This window comes from Morone saxatilis, unplaced genomic scaffold, assembly GCF_004916995.1.
Source record: "Morone saxatilis isolate NCDOM2014 unplaced genomic scaffold, NCSU_SB_2.0 Contig20, whole genome shotgun sequence".
In the NCBI taxonomy this organism is placed as follows: Eukaryota; Metazoa; Chordata; class Actinopteri; family Moronidae; genus Morone; species Morone saxatilis.
Window position 1 is genome coordinate 17,928,874 of NW_023339763.1, and position 26,894 is coordinate 17,955,767.

The 26,894-nt window shown below is 39.6% G+C and overlaps 1 protein-coding gene across 1 annotated transcript in view; it reads right to left on the reverse strand.

Annotated features, from left to right (window-relative positions):
- LOC118331831 (roundabout homolog 2-like) overlaps nt 1-26,894 on the reverse strand; it is a 74,128-nt gene that overhangs the window by 42,118 nt on the left and 5,116 nt on the right. The window contains exon 2 of the mRNA XM_035666911.1: nt 26,561-26,887. Coding sequence (XP_035522804.1) covers nt 26,561-26,887 — 327 coding nt within the window. The remainder of the gene's footprint in view (nt 1-26,560; nt 26,888-26,894) is intronic.

Consider the following 26,894-nt stretch of genomic DNA (forward strand, 5'->3'; position numbering starts at 1 on the left):
TTCCCACCCACCCGCCCAGTTATAGTACATTTTGTGAAACAAGGGAGGTGGCTTCTTCCAGCTCTTCAGATAGTTCCGTTCCCACCGTATCCACATACCTCAGTATTAGTCCCAACCATCAATTCTCGCTCCCTAAAGAAAAAAATGTAAGCAATGCTTTTCAAAGTTAATCTACAGCCAAGGTCCATATAAAAGAAAACATACTAGAAATTCATTATTTGAGAAGAGTGTGTGGTGTACTGGTTGACAAAATAACTGTAAATACTGACATGGCTAATCTCAGCACAGCTGTTAGTATTAGGTCCTTTAATCCTGGTCCAGATCGGTGATGTGCTCACACTGGCTTGGGGACAGATGAGCAATAGCCACCAGGCTGCCAAGTGGGCTAAAGGCAGCAGACTGGCCTGACGCTCACTTTTAGACACGATAAGCTGTGAATCCTTTAGGGTCCTGGAGGGCAGTTCCAAACAGCACAGTCTTTGTGTTGCATCATATAGTCTTTTGACGAAATATGACTGATTCTGTTGCAATCTCGCACTAAAACTCTGCAATGTATTTTTTTTTTTTATCCGTTACATACGTCCCAGAAATAAAGAAAAATAGGGATGGCTGACAAAAACATCATGCACTCTTATGAACAGAGGAGATAATTTCATTCATTAAAATAACATAAATGTAATTTTTTATTGGAGCCAGCAATGAAAGGCAACGATTAAGCAGATGAATGACTGGCATTGTCTTTAAATTGAAATATAAAATGTCTTATGTTGTTACACTAATATATATATTTTTTTAAATCCAAAACTAGCTTAAATTATGATGAAACCAGTACACCTGTCAATGGGCAACTGAGCTGTTGCTATTGTATAAGTAATCTATTGCTATGATTTATCAGCTGCTTTTCTTTGTCTCTTTCCTTCACTCTTTATATTGGCTTTACTTAAAAAAACGTTTTAAGACTGACAGAAACAGCACACAGCTCTGCAATCAAACACGCTACACATTATGTGTATCGATTCAGTTTGCTCAGATGTTGTCTATATAAAGAAGGATATGACCCATCTGATTTTCTAGTCCCATGTTTTTTCTGATTTTATCAAAATCAAATCATATTTGTTGATGCTTTCATAACCTGTCAATCACAGTTCTAACTGACATGCTATTGCTCATCACAGATAGCTTGCAGTGATGAAATACAGTGCACAACACAGGGATGGTTCTCTTTCCTGCAGGCAATGTAATAAGCCTTTAAATCATGGTAAAAATGACTGCTGAAAGAGGCTGAGTCTGCAGTATAAGATGCTGTACTCCTCTGTTGCTGACACACTGGAGCCAGTCTGTACTGACTTTACTGTCTGATCTGCATACGACGCCATGTGCCAAACCCAACTGACTGTGGTCAGATGAACAAGAGATAAAAAGAGACAAGACAACATCTGTGTCACGTATCAGTAAGAAGAAAGGTCAGAAGTGTAAGATGTGCAATAAATGACTGACAGATGCAAGCACGGACATGGATGCCAACATATATTCTCTAGGTACCAGGCGTAAGGAAAGTGACAATCCTGTCTTAATCTTCTGGATAAGGAAAATCAACCAACACTCCCACAGCATACAAACAGGAAGTGCAAACAAAACATACCCAGTTGGCTTCCACAGCTTGTATTCTTTCAACAAAAATTCAATGATTATTCATTCAATTGAAACTATTTAATAAAACTGAAAAACATACAATGTGTCTTGTATTTACCTTAAGTGCATCCCATTATGGATGGATTATACTAAAATTTAAATGCAATTCAGTAAATCTCAGATGGGATGGCAGTTAACCCATTGCTGTTCTTAGACAAACCTACTTGGTATGTGCAGGCAGCAAAATGCCCAAAACTTATTTAACTGACTTTTAAAAAGTTCTAGAAATGGCTAAATAAATTCACAGGTTGTTTTCCTTTCACTGTTAATTATTAAATCTTCCAGTCTTGTAGGCAAGCATCCAGATGCTTCCAAATGCATATTGAAAAGGACTAGAATCTGTGGATAGTTTGAACTCATTTTGAAGTCCTTCTGTGATGGTTGGTGGTGTTTTTAAATGTTTCATACAGGACATGTGAAAAGAGGCGGAAAAAGGAGGAATGAAGAAGAGGTCAATCAATAAAGGTTGGCTTTTTATACTTAATAAAGCTGCATGCAGCCTGTGCTCCCTACACTACAAAGACTGCACTTATGATTGTTAAGTTGCTCCAATTACTGGCTGGCTGAGGCGTTTGAGAAAAGCTCCATTAACCCCGGCATCCGAAGAAACAGAAAAACAGCCGGGTGTTTTCTCTCAGGGAATGTAATTGATGAGACACCATGGAACAACACACCCACTGGAGCGTCCAGTCCCACGGCAAATTATTACTTGGCTTACAGTATGTGTGGAGTCTACCTGGTGGCTTGTTTTCATTATTTTGATGCCTGACTGTAGCATAACCTACTGTCGTAATATACTTTAAATCAGAGATGTTAGTACAGTCAATGTTAAAACATCTATTTCCAAAATCAAAACCTTTGTTTTCATTTAGAGCAAAAATATATCAAATTGTGCTTCATTTTACCATCAGAGTAATAATTAATATTTGAATATATGTGCACTGCAGCATTTCACGTTTTTCTGGCAGAAGCAATGTGTGTAAACACAGCTGCATTGTGCAAAGTGTTTTCAGTAGACAGCCTAATTAACAGCAGCAGAGGAATCATCCTTCAGATTGACAGTCTTAAGCCCCCACACATCCCTAATGCTCTTTTCCAGATTCTCCAAGTCTATTTGTAACTAAACTATATCTGTATTGAAACATCTATATATATTGAAGTTTTTGTTAGAATGAAATCCAAAGGGTAATCAATGTGAAAAGTGTTGCTAAAAAAGACTATTAGGACAGCAAAAAATAGTGGTACACTCTGTCACCAAACAGCAAGAACTTCCTCAGCTCCAATTGACTTTGCATGTTCTCCCTGTATCCCCCCACAGACCACAGACATGCATGTTAGGTGAATTGGAAACTCTATATTGCCAGTAGGTGTGAATGTATTTGTCACTCCGTGTGTGTAAGTCCTGAGAAAGTGTGGCAACCTGTCCAGAGTGAATCTTGCTTCTCAGCCAATGTGTGGGATAGACTCCATCATTTTACTCTACGCATGAACTGTAAAGTCTGACACCAAATTGGGCAGGTGACTTTTCTGTTATGTTTGCCCTGCTAGTACCACTTTTTTTAAAGAGATTTTTCGGGCTGTTTATGCCTTTATTTTCATAGGACAGATAAAGACAGACAGGAAAGGGGTAGAGAGAGAGGAGAGAACATCATGTAGCAAAGGGCCACAGACTGGAATTGAGCCCGAGCCGCTGGGGTAAAGGACCCAGCTTGCATGGGGTGCAAGCTCTGCCAGGTGAGCTACCGTGCCCCGCCCCCCCCGGCAAAAAAAAAAAATACTTTAATCCTGGATGAAATATCTCAATAAATATTAGATGGATTTCTATGAAATTTTGTAGCAACATCCATGGTCCACAGAAGATGAATCTCTCTGATTTTGATGATCCCCTGACCTTTTCTTTGGTGACACTAGCAGAATTTTTTTCTCTGAGGTTGACATTTAGCAAACATGCTAAACTATGATGGTGAACATATTAAAAATACCCGCTAGACATCAGCATATTAATACTGTAATTTAGATGTTAGAATTTAGTTCAAAGCGCCACAGTGCCCAAATACAGATTCACAGAGCCGCTGGCATGACTGTGGACTCATAACCTAATTCTTGTTAAATATAACTTTAAAATGATTTTGATGACTTAGATAACAATCATTGGCCAAAAACACACCATTTTTAACAATAAAGACAGATGTAAACTGACATCGTCATGTTTGAAGCCCCATTTTGGAATAAGAACCTCATTAATAGTTTACTAGGGATGGACAAGTATACCATTATCTGTATCTGTTCAATTAACTAAATTATCTTTATCCGTACTCGGAATGGACGGGGTTTATACTTGATGTGGGTGGTGCTTACTAGAAGTGGGTGGGGCTAATCAGAATATCAGATAACTTTGACAACTTTTAAATGGTTATATTTCAAAATACTAATATTGACACATTTTACTATGATACATATTTTGACACTTGTTGTAGTCAAGTACTCGTTCAAATAGTCATAGAACCACGTAACTGAAGTTTGCACTGAGTATTGAGTGTTAAATGGCTGATATATCTAATCCACAGCTACTTTACCTGCAACTTTCTGCAGAAACAAGTTTAGTTGTAGTAGTAGTCTGAACATGGAAAAATGAATGAAGTCACATTAGGAGGTAGCATATATACATTATGTGTTTAACTTATACTCACGTACGTTTGTACTTTTAATTGTCACACTTGTTTGTCATAATGTGACTGGTACTGGTTTAATTGATAGTATGGCACTATCTGAAATGTCCTTTTAAAAAGAATAGGACATGTGAAAATTGAGGAAATGTTATCAGTAAAAGTCAGGTGAAAACTATTCGTGGATATGCTGAGGCTCAGCCAGATAGATTACTGTGGAGCTTAAAAGTCTCCAATATCTGGAATCACATCTGTGCCCCCATTGGCTTAATGGACTGAATCCTATGGGAGCCTTCACTCCTGTGTCACCCTGCTGCACCACTCCTGGCTCAACAAATGCTAAAAATATTACAGTATAAAGGTGAGTGGACTCCACACTGCCTTCAAAAAATTTCAAAAGGCTATGATTTATCCTGTAAGTGCGAGAATCTTCTTTCAGAGCATGCTTAAGAGCTTGAGGAATCTCATCCACCTCGTCAGCCATTTGGTGTAGGTATTAAACTACCCCCCCTCATAATCTCTGTGCTGGGAGACAGGGGCAAAACATAATCAGCTCAGATAACTAGGCTATCACAGAGGTGTAGGCTTCCATATCTATAATTTTTGCAATACCATTTTTTTTTAAAAGGACCACTTTTTTTTTAGGAATTTTTCACTTAGCTCATTTGTCTTCATCCTATGGAGGCTGTCAGAGTTATTGCCAAGCAAACAGGATTTCTTTGTTTCCTTATCATTTAATTGATCAGCAGAACGATCTGTAATAATGAATTGTTTCTGAGCAAATTCGTAAATTACAGAGCGCAGCATGTAGTAACAACTTCATTAGCTGGGGCTTGAGGTTTTATCAGAATGAAACGTTCATTATAGTATTACCTCGCATTCAGGTTTCCATCTGTGATAGAAATATCATAATTTGAGCAATATTTCCAAAAATTAACATATTCCTTTCTAAGCAATTACAGCTGGATACATTCTACCATAGACTGTTTGTACTCTTACTTCTTTGTTTGAGGAGTATGTATGAATTAGTAATAAGACCGGTGATCCCCTTGCTGCTAAATAGGTTAGAGGAAAGAATATATGATTATGTATGAGGGAAGATGGGGGTTGTGAGAGACAGCTCTACAGATGAAAAAACAGAATGCCAAATAGCAAGATGTCTAGGTGGATACAATGTAGAGAGAGAGAGTGTTTATTCTGGATGGGTAGCTGTATAGTTTCAACCTTGGTGGGTGTGCTGTTGAGCACTGCATGGCTGAGTTGAGCTGCAGTGCAACTCGCTGTGGCTCACTCTCGAAACCCTCACCCACAGAGAGTTCCCCAACTGTCACATGCCACTGAACCACAGTAAACAACACACACACAAACACACCTAAACACACACACGCACACACTCACACACATGCACATACAGCAGAGCCATTTTCATTAAAAGAACCACTGGCACACTCAGCCCAGCTGGTCCCTGAGTCGACACTGGAACTGCACATCTGGTGTCAATGCTCTGTTAGAGGGAGGCCATCTGGTTGGATGGAGGGAGGGGGGAGACAGGAACAGAGACGGGGGGGAGTCAAAAGAGATCGGGGAGACAATGAAAATAGGACTCTTATCGATATTGTGCCATTCAATGCATGCACATAAAAAATGTATCTGTTTGTCGGATGCACAGTATACTCTGCGTGCATTAGTCCTCTTCCGAGTAAGAGGATTAGATGTCAAAGTCAAGTTTGCTCTCTGAACATTTGGAGCTAATGGCAATGAACAGATAGCATGTTTAATGGCTCTGACTCTGAGCAAAACACACGTCTTCTCAACATGAATAATGCTTGCTCTGTATTGTCCTTTGGCTTCCACGGGCAACTTAATATTACATAATACATAGATACATTAATAATTCTTAAGCACTTCAGTGTGACGTTGCTGTACATTTTAACTTCCCTGTTCTCCCTGCTGTAATGTATTATGTTATTCAGTGTTGCAGTGCCTACCAGTCTGTTTGTATTAGAACACTGGCTGTTAAAGGGATGCTCATATAGAATCCATGCAACACTCCAATTAATTCTGTTGAGCTGCATTTATACTTCACTGGAAACTATACATGCAGAGCTGTGCAGGAGTTGATTGTACATGGTGTTCGACACTGTCGCAGAGATACTCCATCTACAGCTGCAAACACAAAGCCAGTGTGTAGTCACAAGAAAAAGCCACAACAATAAAATTGTAGTCACCTATTGATGCACTGGCACAAGCCCAGAATGAAGAGTAAAGGCCTTGCAGTGGTTTGTATCCCTAAAGAGGACAGGTACATAAGCAGAAAACTACTTCTACCCTCCTGATCACATTATCAATGACTCATGACATCCTCTTGTTAATTTCTACTGACCACAGTTCGACCCCGATGCCGATAGAGACATGTGACGCACATTTAGGTCTCCCATTTGTGACTATGTGAGGCAAAAGGTCAGAAACAGTCGGATACACCAGCAGTAATGCACTTATACTTTACGTGCACATGCGCACATGCCTGAAAACGCACCCACGCACACAAAGTGCCTCCTGCCGCCAGTGGCCGACTGAATCATGCTCTTATTAAACCTTGATCGGAATTCGAGCTAGGGCATTATCCACTTACAGTTATTAATGCTGCAGCTCTCTTGGGAGGACAGAGCAGGCAGTGGGGAAGGAACGCACACCACACATACAGATGCTGGCATAATAGCTCTATGACTGGAGGTAGGATTGTTTACGTTACACACATGGATGAGGTTTGTGTTATTTCAATGATTAGTAAATTGCTGCTCCCGTTAGATCAGGAATTGGACAAATGCAAAAAAAGAGCAAACCACCCAGCAAAAAGTAATCCCTTAACAGACATATTATTATCAAACCAATCAGGAAAGTGGTGAGTACCCAGATACTATAACCCTGCACTAGATGCTTGATGAGACATAACAAAATTGCTCCTAAAATCCTAGCCTCAAGGGAGACAAAGAATTGGAGATTCTCATTTTACTTTTTTTCCAATATACTTAAACCTCAGCCTCTGTTAATTAGAAATCCAAAGACTCCCTTCTTTTGGCAAAGTTAATTAAAAATGTGCACACTTTGCCATTACTATGAAGAGGTATGGAGAAAGCAACAAGAGTAAGAGACGAGTGAATGAGAGGGAAAAAAAGGGGAAATTAATGGAGAGTTCATGTTGAACATACACTAATGGCAGACAGGAAGGCAATTAGAAGATGTTAAGTGGTTGGCTGATTGAAGGTCCGTAAGTTCTGAGAAAAAAGATGGGGCGGTATAAAAAAAAAGCCTAGATTTATGCAACATTCATATATGTTGCGATGTTACGGAACTGAGATGAATTTGCATAGCTTCCAGGCATATGAGCCAAGAGCTGTGTCCACAAAACAGAGCAAAATAGAAGGCTTGGCAGGTGCAGAAGGAAATATTAGTAGCCAAACAGCGAGAAAACATTCAGAGTGTGTTTGTGTGTAGACTGGTCCATTCTTTGCAATGAGTCATATTCAACTGTCTTAAATTTTGATCTCTATTTTGAAACAGTTTTGCTAATCGATGAATCGTTTCAAACTGTTTGCCAAAGATTTTCTGTTACGGCCTTCAAATCTTCCTATATTTGCATGCAATTTTCTTAGTCTTATATGATAAGAAATTGCATATCTCTGGCCAAAGTAAGCAATCAATTTGGTGGTGATTTTTTGCTATTTTTGGACAGTTTATAGTATGAATATTGTGATAATTTTGACAGATATATGATTCCTGATTAATGTGGGAATAATCATTTTTGCATCGCAATTTTCATTTTGACTGAAAAAAGTATTAAATTCATGATAAAGTGAAAGTTATCGGGCATTTACTGTAAGCCAGGGAATCTCTGCAGCACTTTTAGTATTTATTCTAAAAATTAAGAATAATGAGAATAATCATTAGTTGCGTCACTATTTGGCACTACTGCACATGCCCGAAGCCACCTTAAAATCAGAGACCCCTGCACAGGCTATTGGAGAACATTTACGGTAAACACACTTACATTCACATTCACTGGTTGAGATGATTTTCTTCTCTTTGTTTGCTTTAGAGTTATGGCTTTAATTAAAGTCCCTGTTGTTTCTGAGGGTTTACAGTGAAGGACAAAGGTTGACTGGAGCCCAATTGTAGTGCACAAATGCACAAATGCCTTTTAATTGGAAAGGACTGATAACAGTGTGTGCAGCAGTGTGTGTTTTATTTATTTTTGGGTTATGTTAAAAAATACATTTCAAGATTGTCATAAGAAGGGTATTGATAAAAACTTGAATAGGGGCAAAAGTACTATTCTTCCCAGCTTATGTGCTGTTACCTCAGTCAGTGTCTAGCATTTTTTAACTGTGTAGGAGGTATGACACATTCATTGGCTTTGTTAGTTAAAACATTCGATTTGCACCTGTAGTTTGCAGTAAAATGTCCTTCCCTCCAGCGCCACCAACTTTAGGATTTGCGCTTTTAACTGTTTGTTGTCCTTTCTAATCCTTGATAGTCCTTCCAAGAGTTACAGCACCTGTATGTACATCCGCCAAGCCGCATGAATTTTCCTCCCAGGGATCGCATGATACCAGCAAGGTTTTACTGCTTGGACAACAGAGCGATACAAGGGGAGTGGTGGCTGTTGAACGCGAGCCAGACCAGCTCGACAGGGGGAGGGGAACGCGTGCAGGGAACGGGAAGCGACAACTGTGCCTGGATCTGGCTTTGATGAGGAGGCATGAGAAGAGGGGAGGCTCAGTCTTCAAGGGAAGCAGGTGTGTGAGGAGGTGATAAGGACGCTGTGGCAGGCACTACACACACACACACACACACACACACACACACACATGCATGCAAACAAATAAACATACTCCTGCAAATACCACTTGCTGAAACCATTCATTCAACTTCAACACTAAATTTAAATGGCATCCCTTCAAATAACTGAGCTTGCACTGGTGCGGCGCCTAACTCTTTCTGTTCCCTCGCATCATCAGAGGACAGACAGAGAATTATGGTGTAAGCAAAGAAAAATTAAAGACAGGGATGAAGATGATGAGAAGGGGAAAAATGGAAGAGAGGTTGATTTGAGGAGCTAATATTGTGGTAAACACTTCTTTTCTGGGAAAGAAGATGTGTGCTTTAGTTTGTGTCTACTGCAAGTGCTTCCGCTTGCACACATATACCACACACATATACATTAATGTGTGGAAGTTAAAGCATCCCTGGGGAGTGCTTTGTGGCAATGTGTGTTACGGAACAGAAAAAAGTAATTTATGGATAAGATATTTTTTTGGCCGGCTTATTTCAGAATCCATTAAGATTAATTAAGTGTTGCTAAATGTGGTGGCTATAGAGTTCAGATTTCGCAGATGCATTCTAATCATTAGCTCACAGTTTATTCAGCCTGCTTAACAGCTGCTAATAGCCTGAGTGAAGCCAGACCAGAGTGTTCTAATGGTTTGAGAACAGCAAGTACGACCGTTGGACTAGTGGATGGCGAATTAGTGATTGAGAACGTCTATTGCAGTGTTAATGTACAAACCACGGAGGGAATGTAAATCTGAACCTCACACAAACACACATCAACATGGTATGCACCTGTCCATACTCGTTAATCAAGGGCAGGGAGCGAGTAAGTGAGACAGAAAGGAGGCAATTAGACACTCTGTCATCAAATATTTGGTTTGTTTGGCAAGAACACTGGATTAAAGAGTGAAAGAGATACAGCCAAACATGCTCAGCCTACTTCATATCCACTGTTATTTCGGGTAGACTTTGCACAAGCAATTAGCGCCAATCAGGGATTAATTGAGCTAACACAGAAGGAGAGGGGTGGTTTTGGAATTGTTCTGCTATAGCATTCATCCTAAGTCCAATTAAAACATCATCAAATTGATTGCCTGTCTGTTCACTATAACTGTGTGTGCATTTGTCAGCACACTCATGTATAAGTGTGCATGTGTGATTGTCCTACACAAAGCAGTGCATATATGCCTTACTTCTCAATCACAATTCCACAGTTCCATGGGAAAAAAATAAGCTGCTGATGAGGACTGTGTGATATCGAGAAAGCTTCAGAGCAAGTGAGTAGGTGGGCTGAGATTGCTTTGACAACCGCCTCTCTCAGGGTCATGTTTGCAGTTCTGAATACTTATTTTTACTGTTCATTTAGTCCATTATGTGAGGTGTCTTTGTACCAAACTGAACAATATCTGCTGAGGGCATCTGACAGAACAGCAATAACAAACGCATAACCAGCAATGCCACTTCGGACAAACAATAATTATCCAAATTGATCAAAATTAAGATTGTGAGACAGTAAAATTAATTATGCTTACTGCATTTAGTAAATAAAATGATCAGCCAGTATTTAAAAGCAGTGATGTGGTTATGTGATTTAAATGTTATTGTAGTTAGCTAAACTAACAGTAAGACTGGCATCTAAGGGGCCTCAGGGAAGGCATTCTTTCAAGGATTTCTGATCACTTCTGGTCTGCCTTGTAAATCTGTTTATATCTAACAGCTACTAGTCTGATCTAACAAAGCCTTAAAAAAGTATGAGTAAAACCAGGTCACATCAAATTACATAAATTAACTTCTTCTGCATGGGAGATAATACATTTAAACATGCTTATTCATAAGTTAAACTACATTTGTCAAGAATAAATTAAATAAGTTAAATAAAAATTGTCCCGTGTCCTGCTTAGCTTGGGCAGGATTATAAATGAGTCCATTTTAAGAATAGAACTCAATATTTACAAACGTTTCTGTTTTGTGTCAATGTGGCACAGGGCACTCAATTAAGCACAATCTTGTAATAAAAAAATCTAATATTGTAAATTCTTCATGATAACATGAATTTATTCAATAAAATATGCAAAACTGACAGGAAAGAAATGTTCATATTTGATGTTGAAAAACATCCTGTGTGGATGACTGCACAAGGATAGACTTGCGTTGTGACTAAGTCATGATAAAAGCTGGTTATCTGAGGCAATATCATCCAAGCTGGCAGAGAAAAGGAAGTGCACTCACACAAACCTGTACCCTGAATAGCAAATTCTGTGAAATTAGTACTGTCTGTAGTCCTGCTTTCCTCTGGACATTCTGAGCTAGTTATGTCAATTCATCAGTGGGCTATAATTAAAGTATAGTTTTTTGTTTTTTTAAGTTGGCCTAATATTTGATAATGTGGATTTGTGTGTCATGATCATCTGTTATACGTCATCGTTGTTTTGGACAGAAGGTTGACTGTGGTCTGCATTTAAGGACTATAAATTGGCACTTTCAGTTGTGTCTTCAAAGAAGTCACAATCTAGGGTTGAGATTGACCATTACATTACACAAATAAAAAGTAGTCCCCACTTATCAATGACGTCAGCACTATCTGAAGATTGGATGGATTGTGACTGAAAATTACTACCTATTTTTCACACAAATAAAGGGTAGAAAACATAACAGCATGCCTGCTGTGACTACACCAAGTCATGTCTTCCTACATCACCATACTATATTGTAACAGATTTTGTAAGTCATTATGTCAAGAAGTTGTAGTAATGTAGTTTTCTTCATGAATATTCTTCTTCCACTTGACCAAAAGCGTATTTTTCCACTTCAACATACATACAGTTAGGTAGCTGTATTGCTATTGCTGTATTGCTGAATGATTTGAATGCACTAAAAACATCATGTGCTTAATTTCCTATTTTGCACTTAAAATAAGGTCTGACCAAACCGAAACTGACTTTGATTAGCTGTGATGTACAGTAAGAGAACAGCACACTTATCTTAATTAAGTTGTGTCTATAATGTCATTTTGGCTAGCAGAGGATTACACACCACAGTTTATTGTGCCCACATCCAAATCAAGCGAATACCTTGACAAATACGGGCTTTGTCCACTTTATCGAAAATGTCACAGAAATAAACTATATTGTATGGAAACGTTGTCACATTTACAACTCACTTAACATAACAGCTTAGTGATCCACATCCATGATAAAACAAAGGAAGAAAATGTTCCCATCCAGAAAAATCACCGTCAGCCTGTTCATTGTCCTCCCATCCCTTCCCTTTAGCTATTGGCATTTCACCACACAATGAACATGCAGGTTACTAAACACATCACTTAAATCCACACAAACAGTGCTTTTTGTTTTAGCAAATTACATGAATGGAGTCATTTTGTTAATCTTCTCATCCATTTTCCACTCAATAAGTGACACACCTTAAAATACAAATTAATTATGTTAAAAGCCCAAAAAAGACTGTGTGCCTGTGCTCCCTCCATAACTGCATGAAAATGCAAAAACTGCTTCTACGCGTGGATGATGAATTATATTATTCATTTAAAAAAATACTAAAAAGGCCTTAAATGTCTGACTCTAATATTAGTTAAGAAAGCTCAAGCTGACTGTCTCAAAGTTTATTAAGAATGATTGCCAATGCTTCAGCTGCTACAGCAGCATTCAAAGATGTATAATTTCAAATCAGCAGAACAGTACCTTAATTGTGTTGCAATTAAAACACGTATGTATTTCACCTATCTAATTGTCCTTGAGCAAGCTCTTACTCATTAGATCTTAAGCCAAATTGTCAGTCAGCACAAAAGGTTTTATATATTTATCATTTTCATCCTTACTTAATCACAATCGATCATTTATTGGCTCCCACAATTCACTTGTGCATTGAGTAAGACGCATTGTTGCATGTATTTGATTCCCTTTTACACACCATATCAAAAACATTATAACATCAAGCCAAAAAGTATCCTCATAGATCCAAATGTATTTAGATAAGCAACATCTCTTTGATAGCATGCTGTTTAGGTGAGTAAGTTGGATTTAAGTTAGGTTTGGACAGTTGACTGTACAGTCTGAGTTTACTCCATTAGATATTTTCAGGAGAATTGTTTACAACAGCAGTAACAGTGAGTGAAAGAGACAGAAAATGACTGTCACCCTTTGTCATTGGTATTTGTGTAAGGCCCAGATCACAGCCATAGCCTAGGGCAAGGCTAAAAGAACACAACTGCCCATGAATTGCTTCATCTGTTGGCTACGGAAGTGTCCTGTTATCCAATAGGCAGGAGGATGCAAGGAGGCAATACAAACCAACAACCTGATTGTTTCAGGGGATTCACGACCCCTTGTGACAACTGCCTCCCCACCCAACATCCATCAGGGGAAATGATGAGGTGTATGTTTGTCTCTACTTTATATGCATTTCTGCACACCCTGACAGAAAGCTGTCAGCTGTGGAGCTGAAGTGATTTTCCACTGGCATCCATGGAGAAAATCCTGGTTGGATTCAGAGCTGCCTGGCTTTTCAGATGTGTAAGAGTGCTGGAGACAGGCCTAGCAGGTCTAAGCAGATTAATTAGGGTGTAGCGAAGACTGTGAAGAAATCTTTCTTCCATAGATGCTATATCCACTGACACAGCTTTGCATACCAGCAAGTGCCTGAAATGTGTACAGTACCCCCCGCATCTTACTCTAACTCTCTCACACACACAAATATATTGCGCGTACACACACGAAAGAGACACTGTTGTAGGGCAAAAAGTCTGCCATGGCCCCCACTCATCCTCTCTCTCTCGCCAGGGTTAGACCAATAATCAAAGCCTCTTCCTCTGATTGTGTTTATCCTCCATTTCCCACTCACTCTGTTTTTGCTTAGAACACATTTCCCCTTGTTAGCGCACTTGCAAGGAAAATGCCACTCTAATAGGGATGATTTTCACTTCCTGCCTCTTCCTCGGAACGTGGTGTTCATGTAAACATGTTTGCCCACCACGTGAACAAAAGAAGCATCCAGTATGAGAAAGAAACAGACGACCATGGGATTAGCAGCTGTGAAAGTGTAGCAATTCAGAACTGATGCGCAACACTAATATTGATGGAGGTTGGTTCTTTGTGTGGCAGACTGGGTGTTGCTCCCCAGATCTGGAAAGTAAAAATCCAAACTCAAACCAAAACTTGTTATTCCTTCTACACTTTCTGTGAACACCCAATTATTCCATCGTATCTCACTGCACTGATTGATATTGAAGAAAATACAAGGGCAGAAAATAGAAGCACCCCCCCACCCCCCTCCCCCGAATCCTCATCACCATCATCATTTTCATCATTACATGAAATATGACCGAGAGCATAATCCCACAATGCCGTGCAAATGTCGACGTGAGTTAGCATCAAGAAGACACAAGAGATATGCATGCATCATCTGGCCAGGAGAACATCACTTGTGGGGAGACAGCCAGGGGCCCTAAGGAGGGGAAGCGGAGAGGAGGGAGGGGGAGTGAAGAGGATAGACTGAAAGGGAATCGTAGAAGGAGAGGAGTAAAGGGTGCAGAACAACAGCAGGGAATTGAGAGGAAAGTGAAAAGAGAATGAGGTACAATATTAGGGAGGAAAAAAAGGATGAAATGAGTGGGTTATTCACCATAGCACAGGCAGTGAAATAATACTGAGGCAATCAGAGAAAATGGAGGCATAATATCCCAGTGCTGCATAATCTCACAGATTCAAGCATAATGCATAATCTCCACAGGTTTAACAATACACCATGTGCCCTAATTCTGAGCCAATTACAAAGTGTGTGCTGTTTGGTTGGTTTGCATGTGTACATGGGTATGGATTTGACTAGGATGAGCTTGAATGTGGAAGAGAATTTATGATTTGTGTGTGTGTGTGTTTAAGGGTTGTCTTCTGAAGGGTGCAGACAGCTGGGGTCCCCATGCACGCAGCAACCCTCCCCTTTGCCTTCTATATACTCTAATGCCCTTCACTGACCAGATTAAAGCCCAAATGACAAACGCACAAAGGCTGATAACATCTGTTCTGGAACACACTGTCCATCCCTCCCCATGCTGAGCTCTGTTGGTCACTCCTCAGTCCCCAGTCCCCATGCGGACAACATCTGCAGCAATGGACTAGTGCACATTAACCACCGGAGCATGAGACCAAGCTAACCTACTAACCATGAGAGCACCATCCTTTACACAGCAACATAAGTGCTTATAAAACTGCTTTCCACATTTTTGTATTCTGTATAATTAAATGTTACCTGTATCTATTTCATGATAGTGGTTTGATAACAGTGACTCATTCTCCAATGCAGTGTTTAGAGCTTGCTGCTATGGTTTTCCCTCATAATGCACATGAATTTAGTCTCAGTATTGTTGTTCTCTTGCGCCATCCTTCCCTCCCCCGGTACGGAATAAGAGCCTGTTGTGTAAAGGGTTGCTGCGAGGAAAAGGTAAAAATGGGGAATTGCAAACTGTTGTGCCTGCTATAATCTACTAAATGCTGCTATTGTGCAACATCCACTTAGCCTTGTTGCAACTTAACCCTTTTTCCTACCGTATACAGCCAGGCCAGTCTCATGTGAGACTAAAAAACACTGGTTGTGAACGAAAGCGCCTTTCTCCAAAGTATCAGGCTTTGGCAAAAAATAAAAAATAAATGTTACACTTCTACAACAAATGCAATTACACGGCATGCCATCCTCCATTGTGAACTAGTGTAGAGTGTCTTTAAGTATGAAGTTAAGCTAGTATAGGCCCTGTAACTTCACGACATGTGCTTCCTATCACTTTTAATTCAGATAAGGGGTTTTTACAGCTGCAGTGGAGGAGTTAAGAGTCCTCACAGCATATAGTAAATGGAGCATACTAGAAGTGCACAAGAAGAGCCATACTAGAAACTAAATGATTTTGTAAATTCTGAAGAAAATAAGAAATATCTAAGCTTAAGGATCACAGATCACCAGGTCTGTGGATTGAGGAAATTAAGGACACCTCATGACATGATCTTTTGAATGTTGGAGATGAGGCAGTAATCTAGGAAGGGGAGAGTTATGCAGGAGTATGTAAGGTGCTTATTGAGAATATAAAGTTAGAAAATGCATTAATAAATGAACAAGAGATCAAAACAACCTGTACAGGCCAGAAATAAAAGCACATTGAGCTAAGGCATGCAGTGCAGGATGGTTGGCAGCTCTTTCATGATCAGATACACAACTTAGACCCCAGGTATACTGAATCTGACATCCAGTTCCTCCCTTTGCCCTTGCTACACCATCAGCAACTATTGCTTGCTTTACACAAACAGACACATGTCAGCTGAATGGATGGAATCTTATTTGCTGCCTTGTTGCAATTACATTCTATACAACAGTGGAGAATGAATTGACACACACGCTGGTATAAAAGGCAGTGACAGGCCATAGAACGGTGCTCGCTCTGTCTTGTATAGAGCCTTTATTTATGAATTGACCTAACCCAGGTAAAAAGCATGAGGAAACATGCTTGAGTGTTTGGGCCTGGGCCTTCTGCTGGATAAAAGAAAGATACTACGTTCAGCGGATTTCATGAATTAATCAAGCTTCCGGATATTCCCTTTCCTTTTTACTCACTGAGGTGTATACTGGGGAAGGCTGATGTCATCCTACTGCTGCCCTGGCCCTGGCACTCTCCCCTTTTTGTGAATCAGAGGACACGATGGATAGAGTTGTTGACGTTGATTTTTGAGCAAACAGATGTGATAGAGGTGAATGAATGGGCAAGCGGAAGTCTGGAATTTGACACTTAGCAGTTATAACAGTGCTTTGGCCTAGATTGGTGGAATGTTGGGTAGGCCACATGAATAATAAACCAACTGCAGAGCCCCTCTGGCTGGCTGGTGATGTTCTTCACTCTCATCATCCAAGCCAGACTGGAGACCACTGAAGGGAGTGGATAAGCTTACTCAAATTAGTGGCAGCACACCATGAAAATATAGATATTTTAACACAATGACTAGCTTCCAGTCCAGCTTAATATACCAGAAAAGAATGAAGATAGGGCATTATAATATTAATGCTTAAGAATGTGCCAGTCCCTGGGTGTTTTCTTTTTTTTTCATTAGTAACAAATCTGCCTGAAGATACCCTTTTATCCACATACCAAGACAAGTCTGTATGCAGAGATTGCACATCAATCACTGCATAGCGTCGATTATGAACCATTATCATTCTGCTGAGAGACACATGACTTAGCTTCAGCACACTCAGACGCACACATAAGTAAACCCACACACAGACACATGCATAGATGTAGTATGAGCACATGATAATGCCAGGGGTCCGTTTTTCAATATTACTGTACAATTGTACTCTTTTTCTTACTATAATCCCTTCTGTACATCCAAATATTGATACCTGACTTCACATAGCGGTTATGAAACATGGCTGGATGTATAGCTTTCAGAAAACAGACGGCTACACCCAGCTGCAGCTTCCATAGATGACAGCAGCCATAAGTTACAGCTGTATCTGTAATAGTGTGAAGGCCTCATTCAAGGTCTGCTAATGGAGTAGCTTAAGCCAGCGCCAACTCATCTAAAAGGAGATGTATACCCATATTTCAAATTCAAAATGTTGAAACACGACTGCATTAAATTATAGCCAATAATGTACTGTGTGCGGCATCACAATATACTACCTTGAAAGGTAGACAGCGGCGTGTAATGAATCATTTAGTGATCCAACATATTGAAAATGGATTGTGTGTTAGGGTCCCAGCCCAAACATGTACACACGAAATAAAATGATGAAATGTTTTTGTATGTATAGCATGCAGTGAATGTAAATATATCAGGTAGTATTAAATTTAAAAGAAATATCTAGATTCATTTTTATCACAGCAGCAGTCCTCTCTTGGACTAGTGCAACTTAAGCATTAAAACTCAAGGCTACTTTGACAGTAAACATATTTTTTCCTCACTGTACGAGAAGCACTGTCAGATGGGGATGGAGAAGCTGGCAGCTGCACCCTTCCACACTGTTTTGCTGGAGGATTTTCAATCCGTCGGCTGGACACCTCAGGCAGACAGGAATATTTGGTTTATTCATAACAGGGATCCTCGGTCACAGGCAGTGACAGGTGCATGGGAGCAGCTTGACCCAATATGACCTTTACCAGAGTTTTGCCAATGACTTCTTAAACACAAACCCTGTGATACTAATTGATGGTACTGACTGCTGCTGTCATTAGATTGGGTTTTACAGTGAACAAAGCCTAGTCTAGCCTCAGCCATACATCTTTATACTGATATTGTCAAGTTGTAATATTTTGTGAACTCTTTACAGAGAGATGCTACAGTTTTAGAATTCCAACAATAGCCCTAAACTTGATGATGCATTTAATAAAACAGTATATCCAGGATCAATCATTTACTGTACATGAGTGCAAATGAAACAAATCTAATCAACTGAGCACAGCACTAAGCCAAATAATATGATTTAAGTTTTTGCTTCAATAGACTATTTTATATTTAGTTGGCACTCTGGTTTTCATTATGGAATAATGCTCACCAACAAATATATTTTGTCGTAGTTTTCCTTGACAAAATGATCATTGCTTATTGATGGAGGAAGAGATGCAATAGCGAGTCAGTGCATTATTGAAATTGAAAATAAAATTCAATATGCACTTGAAGGGGAAAAGTGGATTAAGTAGAATTATTATAGAGACATATAAGAAGTCGTAGTGCCAAATGGACACAATTTAAATTTAAGTAAAATTCTAATTAAAGTCAAGTTGCCTATTACCAAAGCATAACCCCCCATTTTAAATGATGTCAGGTATTAAGATTCAAGAGAATGACATGACCACCTAAAAGCATTTACACAGGTAAAATAGACACTCAGTGGCCAGTTTATTAGGCACACTTGTCAGCCTGTCTTTTCTAAGCTTATAATGTTTAGTTTTTGGTGACATTGTGGGAAATGTGTAAATTCAATGACATGTTTATTATTGAGGTCATAAAGTGGTGGAAGACGAGCAAATTTATTAAAATAACACTAATTGACTGAAAAATGTAGCATGCTGAATTATATCTTGAATTTACACATACATACAGCTGCTTCTTAAAAGAATTAGAAAGCTACAATAAGCCACAACACAGTAAATCCAGTTAATATGCTTCTTCACACCAGGCATATGTTTCTTCCAACCAACTGTAAGAAAGTGCACCAGAGCTCTTAAAGGTGTTTGCATGGTCCAATTAACACCAGATGCTAGCCCTTAGCTAACTTACCGAACCTCATAATGCACAGACCTCCAAGGAGTAAGCATGGTCCAGTTAGCACCAGATGCTAGCCCCTTATCTCACTGTCTTCAGCCAAAAAATATGCATAAATTAGTTCCACTTGCCTGGTCTGGCCACCTCTATATTTGCACTGTTAAAAGCATCAGACCACCCTAAACAGAGGATAATAACTTATATGGTTCCAAAGTTGTATGACACCAACCGTTATTGTTTATTATAGTCTTACACTGACAAAACAAATAACAAATGATGAGACATGCTGAGCTTATCAAAAGGTCATGTGGCATTTCTAAAAAAATCATTAAGACATATTAAATGCAGATATGCTATTATAATCAACCACTGCCCTGGACAGCAATTAGAGCAAATATGCACAAAATGCAAATATTCCATTGGGATTCTAGTACTCTAACTGTAGTGAGAACACAGATGGCAATCAACTATACGTTATTATTATACGTATATATTTGACTTTCTGTGCGACCTCATTTAAAGCAAAATCACATTGTCCTTGGACCAGACAAATCCAACACATATGGTTTTCTCCACACAGAGTTGCAAATGAATCAGTCAAGAGTGAAGACGCATGCAGCAAACAGCTCGCAATTGTCATCCATAATGATTATATTCATCCAAATACACTACATTATAGAGGATTAAAGCTATTGTAAATGCAACATACTATAACCGGTACAAAATGACAGGCCTCATAACTGTAATTTCTTTGTCAAATTGTGGAGTTTCAATCAAAGACCATGATTACATTGGACAGGTTTTAACACTGGGTGGCACATTTTTTCATTAAATTTCAAACGCGTTTTGTGCGATTCTTATGTGTTTTGTGTGACTCTGAATGAGAGCTCTAAGTGCCCTGAGTTGGAAAAAGTTCAACTCTGTTCAACAGATAAATGCTCTGGGGAGCTGCAGCTTTTCCTCTGCTGCCCAATTGCAAGAGCTCAGGGGTTGTATTTCCCAACAGCAATGTCAACAACAGAAATGGAGAAAAAGGCTAGTAGTGCTTATTATTGACCACCCGGAGCTATAGTATCTGATTAAATGGACACAACTTGCCACGACATAAACAACAAACATCAAGCTCAGAGGAACATTAATGGGGCACTTGAACCTTCGGGTAAATTTTCAGATTTGTATTTTAGCTACTGTGTTTTTGATTGCCTTTACGTAGCTGCTGTAAATAGTTATATGTGGCTTGCTGATAACTGATTATATGTTGCCTAAAAGCAAGATGCCTGTTGATGCCTGATGACTGTAGAAAATGCCTCAGTGTGGATTGTATCAGAGATATGGGGTGGAAAGGATTGCAAGGTGCCTCACTTTTTCCAGTGTGATCCCCACCTAAGGCTTCTAAAGATTTATGCACTTGTAGTGCAGGCATATTGACAGCTTTACATCTTAGTTGTGTCTGTGCTTGAATGATATGGCTTATTTCCTACAAACAGAACTAGATATCAATCATTCAAAGCATAAGAAATGATAATATTCATCCCAATACACTGTTACATTTGTGTACAAATATACATACATCTATATTATTGAGCTTTTGGTGAAACAACATTGTATTTTATTTATCAGAACACATTGACTAAGGCAAAACACCAAAGAAGAGTCACTATTACGACACAATTGTTTCAACTTAATTTAATCAATTTATATACTATAGAATTTTTCTGCTAATGGTAATAATGACAAAAAATAATAAGAACTCAAACATATCCTCAACTCCTTAACAGCTGAGAAAGATCAGTTCTGATCAGCTGGGTTCAAAAACCTCAGTAGTCTGTACCAGCTTAACGAGAGTAAGGCAGAGGAAGGCAAACAGGGGATAAGTACACAGGAGGGCTGTTGGACTGGCAACAGATGGTGCAATGTGGCCAACCTATCTACTCACAGAAAACATTGACAATCTGCCTGGGAACACACAAGGCTGGCAGGCACTAACTTTGGATGTTGTCAATGGGTAAGAGTGAAATGCATGATTAATGGCAAGTTGCCACTGTCCAAAACACCAGAGAGTGCCTCCCAATAGAAACCTTACGGAACCTTACTGTAAGTGGTGTACTACATTTTCAGAATCTCTGACTGGGAGCTTAAACATATTAATAGCTGACCACAACATATTTTCTCGTATCCCAACAAAAAAACAAAACACCCAGAGCCCAGGCCTGGTTCTAGTGGATGCTTGACCAAATAATACAAATACTTTGTAATCCACTACACACATGGTGTAAGCCAGTTATACACAAATATGGAAGCGGGCATAAATGATTCCTTCTGCAATTTGGGGGAGAACACTATTTCATGCCTGGAGAAAGCATGGCTTTGACTCTCAAATAATGAAAATGAATGTCATTACTGAACAGAACAGAGTGACAAGGAGAATGAGGATGAGGATGATTTCTCAACATGGAAGAGACACAAAACAAGCCGAAGTCAGACTTAGATAATTTTATGCCCTAAACTAAATAATGTTAATAGCATTCTAAATTCCCGTTTCTCTACTTCCCACGGGTATTTTGCGTATGGTGCCAAACAAATAAACAAACAAACAAACAAAAAATATACTTTCTCATTTACCCCTATAGGTATCTCATCATGCTTATAATACTTTCATATGGATGGTAATGTCTGTCTGTTGGAATCCTAATGACTTTTGTGATACCTAATGTTTATTTTAGCACCAGCAGCATGCCAAAGTGTTCAAGTATCCTGTGAAATACTTCCATCCAGTGCCATCATGGATGGATTTTAATTTGGTTTATATGACCAAATACCTGCAAAACGAATGTCTTTCATCAGCTATGGCTTTAATTTATGTTCAGTGCTAAGTAGGGCTGCCCTCTAGTAGTTGACTGAACCGTCAATGAGAAGAATCAGCTCCACTGGAGCCAAAGTATAAGGGATTGTTGCAACATGGACCTTTTCTAACCCTGGAAGTCACTTACCGGTGCACTGCTACATATGCAAACTGTACTAGCTGCCATTAGCTACTCCTATTAGCTTACTCTACCTGGACTTAGAGCTTGAAACATGTTAACATTTTTAAAAATTAAAAATGATTTAACACAATCATCTTAGCATTGTGAGCACTTAGCTCAAAGCACTGCTGTGCCCATGTACAGCCTGACAAAGTCACTAGCATGGCTGTAGAATCCCAACACCTATATCTGTTTAATGTATGCTGGATTAGACTCCATATAAAAATTGCATAACCTTTGTTTTGCACGGCAAGCACTCGTAGCTTGACAACAAAATTTGTTACAATTCTCAAGCAATGTTATTACATGCTCCTTTTTGTAGATCTTGGCTCAACTAATTCCACAAAAATGTCAAATAAATGTCCAGTGTGTTTAATCTCTCATCAAAATAATTACTACAGTGCACTACAAAACACAATCCAGCAACTAGATTTATCTAGCATTGTGGCTGCCTGTAACTGGGAGGATTTAATTGATGATTGTCTGGCTGAGTGACTATACTTCTAATTCACTTAGCACAGTCAAACGGAGGGGGACTCATCTTGCTCTTGAGTTTTGTGCTAATGAACACCCTTGCATCCGCCGCCCCTCCACCCACACCTCCCTTCAACACATCACTGTTTATGTCTTTCTGTCCCTTCTTAATAGTTTGAGGGAGCTGTTCTAATTCCATCAACAGCCACTCACTCTGATGATTAGTGCCAGTCCACTGGTGGCCTGGAGGTCGCACAGTTGTTTGTTGACGTTGCTCTGAAGTAGTGCTCAGCTGCAGCTTCTGAATAAACAGACTGTATAGATAATAAAGCAAACAGAAATACATGGTGAGGAAAAGATAATTATTTCTTCAGATTTAATAAAAGGTGACATTTTTGCTGTATTCTGCTTTTTTGCCATCTTACCCCCAGCCAGTTTACAAGATCAATACCAACACAAGACATACCATATGATTTTGCTATGTTACTGTCTATTGATTCTTTGTCATAAGCTCTGTATCAGTAACAATAACTGTGGAGAAATAAGTGTTTTTTAGTAAGGTTTGGTTATTTTATAAGACAAACAAATATTATGAGGTATATTATTTGTTTATACCAGGCTGCTAGCTGTAGATTCATCTGGCATATCTACCTAATTTACATATTTTAAGATTTTCTACCATCTTAAACAGCTGAAGTGTTTTGCATCACATGGAATGAATAATGCCCCTTCAAATTGCAGTCAGACTGAAACTCATAAAATGCACGACGAACCACCAAAATTGGGCTTGTACAGCACAAATGCACCCAAGGGAGTCGCACCCCTCTAGTGAGCTACATTTTCTAAGCCAGTGGTTGAGATGCAATGCTATAGCCCATTAGAACATTTGAGGATTTTTGTGGACACTAAGGAAACAGACCATCTGAGCTAGACTCACTGTCAGAGCATCCCCACAGCACTTTCATCTACCCGCTTGCTCCCACCCGCAGCATTGCATGACAACTTTGGCTGCAGCAATACTGGCAGGATCCTACAGCCCCTGGAGGAGTCATGCGATTATGCATCCCTGTAGCCATGATATTCTGAATTACACAAAGAAGACTGGAGGCTGCCTTGGTTGTACTGTCTTTTATGTAAGAGAAGCTTCAGAAAAAACAACCTATTGACACTGTCTGCACAAGAGGAGACAACGCTGAACAAAATAGGTTAGTGTCTGCTATTTCAACTGGCAAACGAGACTGAAATAACTTAATTTGTGGGTAAAGTTGTGTGCAAGATATCTGGATGTAGCTTCTATTACTAGGTAGTGAACATCATTAGAAAAAATACAATGCAAAGGGGAGAATAAAATTTGAAGCAACAAAATTGCAAAGCCTACACAGTCATTATGTTGCCATCCAGCTTTAAAAGTGACCTGACAATCAGGCAATTGAGAATCCCACAGAGTCTCACAGTAGTCAAATAGCAGGCACTTGACATTTAATGTACTGTACATTGGGAATGGGATTATTTAGGTCCTGTGGTTGGTCTGCATGATTATATAGCAGCCAAGGAATACGGAGACTTATTGAAGTACAAAAGTGCACTCAACTGTGCAAAAACTGATCCCTCAGGATGTCCTCATAACCCCAGATGTTATTGCCCCCATACATATAGTAAAATACATACAAATTCATGAGATCTAAACAAGGCTTCAGGAATGATCCAATATTCTACAACACATCATTCAAGACTCATATGACAGCATTTCAAGAAACACTGAAAGCGGCACTGGAGCGAATACAAAAGCATATTCCATATTTATTTCTTGATATTTAGCTGCTGTATATCTGGCATTTGATATTTTCAACAATATACTGTTATTTTACCCTCCATATGTGTTGCTGATAAATAAGTAGCATACCTCTCTTCCAACAGTAGAAAAATAACTGATTTGTCAATAATAATTGCAGCTGCTACACATACAATGAATGTGACAATTAACGCAGAAAATGAATTCAGAATGCCTGTTGGAGCTGCAAAATACAAATGAGCTTTATTGTATTTAAGGAGAACCAGAAAATCCTCACAAAATCACTCTGACACTCATTGTGTTCGTAAAGTCGGCCTCTATTCAGTCAAGGGAATCAGTGAAGCAGCTATAACATTTGTCTCTTGACACTATAACGACAGTTTTGGGTCTCTGGTTTCTTTATGAGAGAGAATTATTCACCATCTTCAAATGCCACCGTACTGTTCAAGATGTGCAATGTAAATGTGATGTATAGCGCAGTGTAAATTCTGACTACAGCTAGAAAGGGATACTGTTATAATTGATATAGTTATAGGTTTAGCACTACATCTTAATCAACAGCAATATCATACACCGCAATGTCTCATTTTATACATAAAAGCCAATCCTGTATCCTATAACAGGATGTACACACACACGCACATTCTCATTTAAGATCAGATTTGTGCCCTCTCAAATGCCTAGAATCTCCTTAAGCATTAGTATTTCCAGGACAGTTCAACACTATTGATTCGAGAGAAAGGCAAGAAAACAGCACCAGTAAAAGAAGATGATAGAAATAGTGTCTAATGTGGAAAAAGCAATAAAACAAAGAAAGGATGTGGTGCACAAAACACACAAAGATGTCAGCTAATGTCTTGACTGAGACGCTTGTCTCAGTTTTTCTTTTTCTTTTTTTCCCTTCCTCCTGGACCCTGATTTCCCCTTAAAGCAAAACACAGATCCAGAGTGGCTGACAAATCAGCACAAGTCACAAAAGCACAGTGATGAGTGCCTTCCAAGACTTGTTACAACAAACTACACTCTAAGTCAAGTCATTAGGTTCTATTTTATGATTCAAAACAAAATCAAATTGCCAAATACGGTTTGCCTGGAATTCCCTATTGCTAGCTTGTGTACAACATCTCTATGAGAGTGAGAAACAGAGAGCAGGAGAGATGATGTGGGTGTTTATGTGTGCACGCATGTATATCTGTGTGTGTGCGTCCGAGCGTGTGTGCATCTTGTTCATGGCAAGAAATCAGCTCAGTTTAGCACATAATGGAAATGTGAATAGCCCAGAGCGCCTCTCTCCCACACAGGGAGAGAACTGGCTGGGAGCAGGCTGCATCCTTCCAAATCCAAACAGTGAAAGGGAGTTAGCTAGGTTAAAATCCTGCCCCTTTTTCTCTCCCTCCCTGGAGCGATTCACAGCTCTGCCCATACATTACTCAAACAGGTCATCCAAACAGGTCTCACGAGCAGTCTGAAAACATATTCACACACATATGTGCACACATGCTAAGCACACGGCAACGTGTACACACACACACAGTTGTAGGTTCAGTGGATAGGTGACGTTGCTCATATTATGACAGATGACATCTCATATATGGATCCCCTAGCACAATAGCCCCAAAATGTTATGCTTAATTTAACACTCTACCTTTTTCAGATTCAACATTAACAGAATTTCACTTTTTTATATACCCCACAAAAGCTTACCAACCTCAAAACATAACTGCATAACAATGTATCTATTTTTCTGTCATGCAACACTGAGATTCCTTTGACCAGGGCATTACCTTCGTGCCCAGAGGGACATGATGAAAAACTCAGACTTACATGCTACTTCTAGAGATGCGTTCCGGCTTACAGCCTCTCCCAGATAGTTTCGGGCCACACACACGTAGCTGCCATCGTCAGGCTTGCTCCTTCGTCCGTGGACGATGCGCAGGAAGAAGAGGGACCCGCTGGGCAGCAGCATGCGGTGGGAGCGGGGGTTGTCGCGATCCGTCTCAACGCGCTCCCCATCTTTGTACCATTCCACGGTGGGGGTTGGACGGCCCTCTGCTTTGCAGTTGAGAGTGGCTGGTTCCCCTTTGGACACAATGAGGTCAGAGGGGTGCTCCACAATGCGGGGAGGGAAGTCTTCCTGGCGAAGACGAGACCCTAGAGG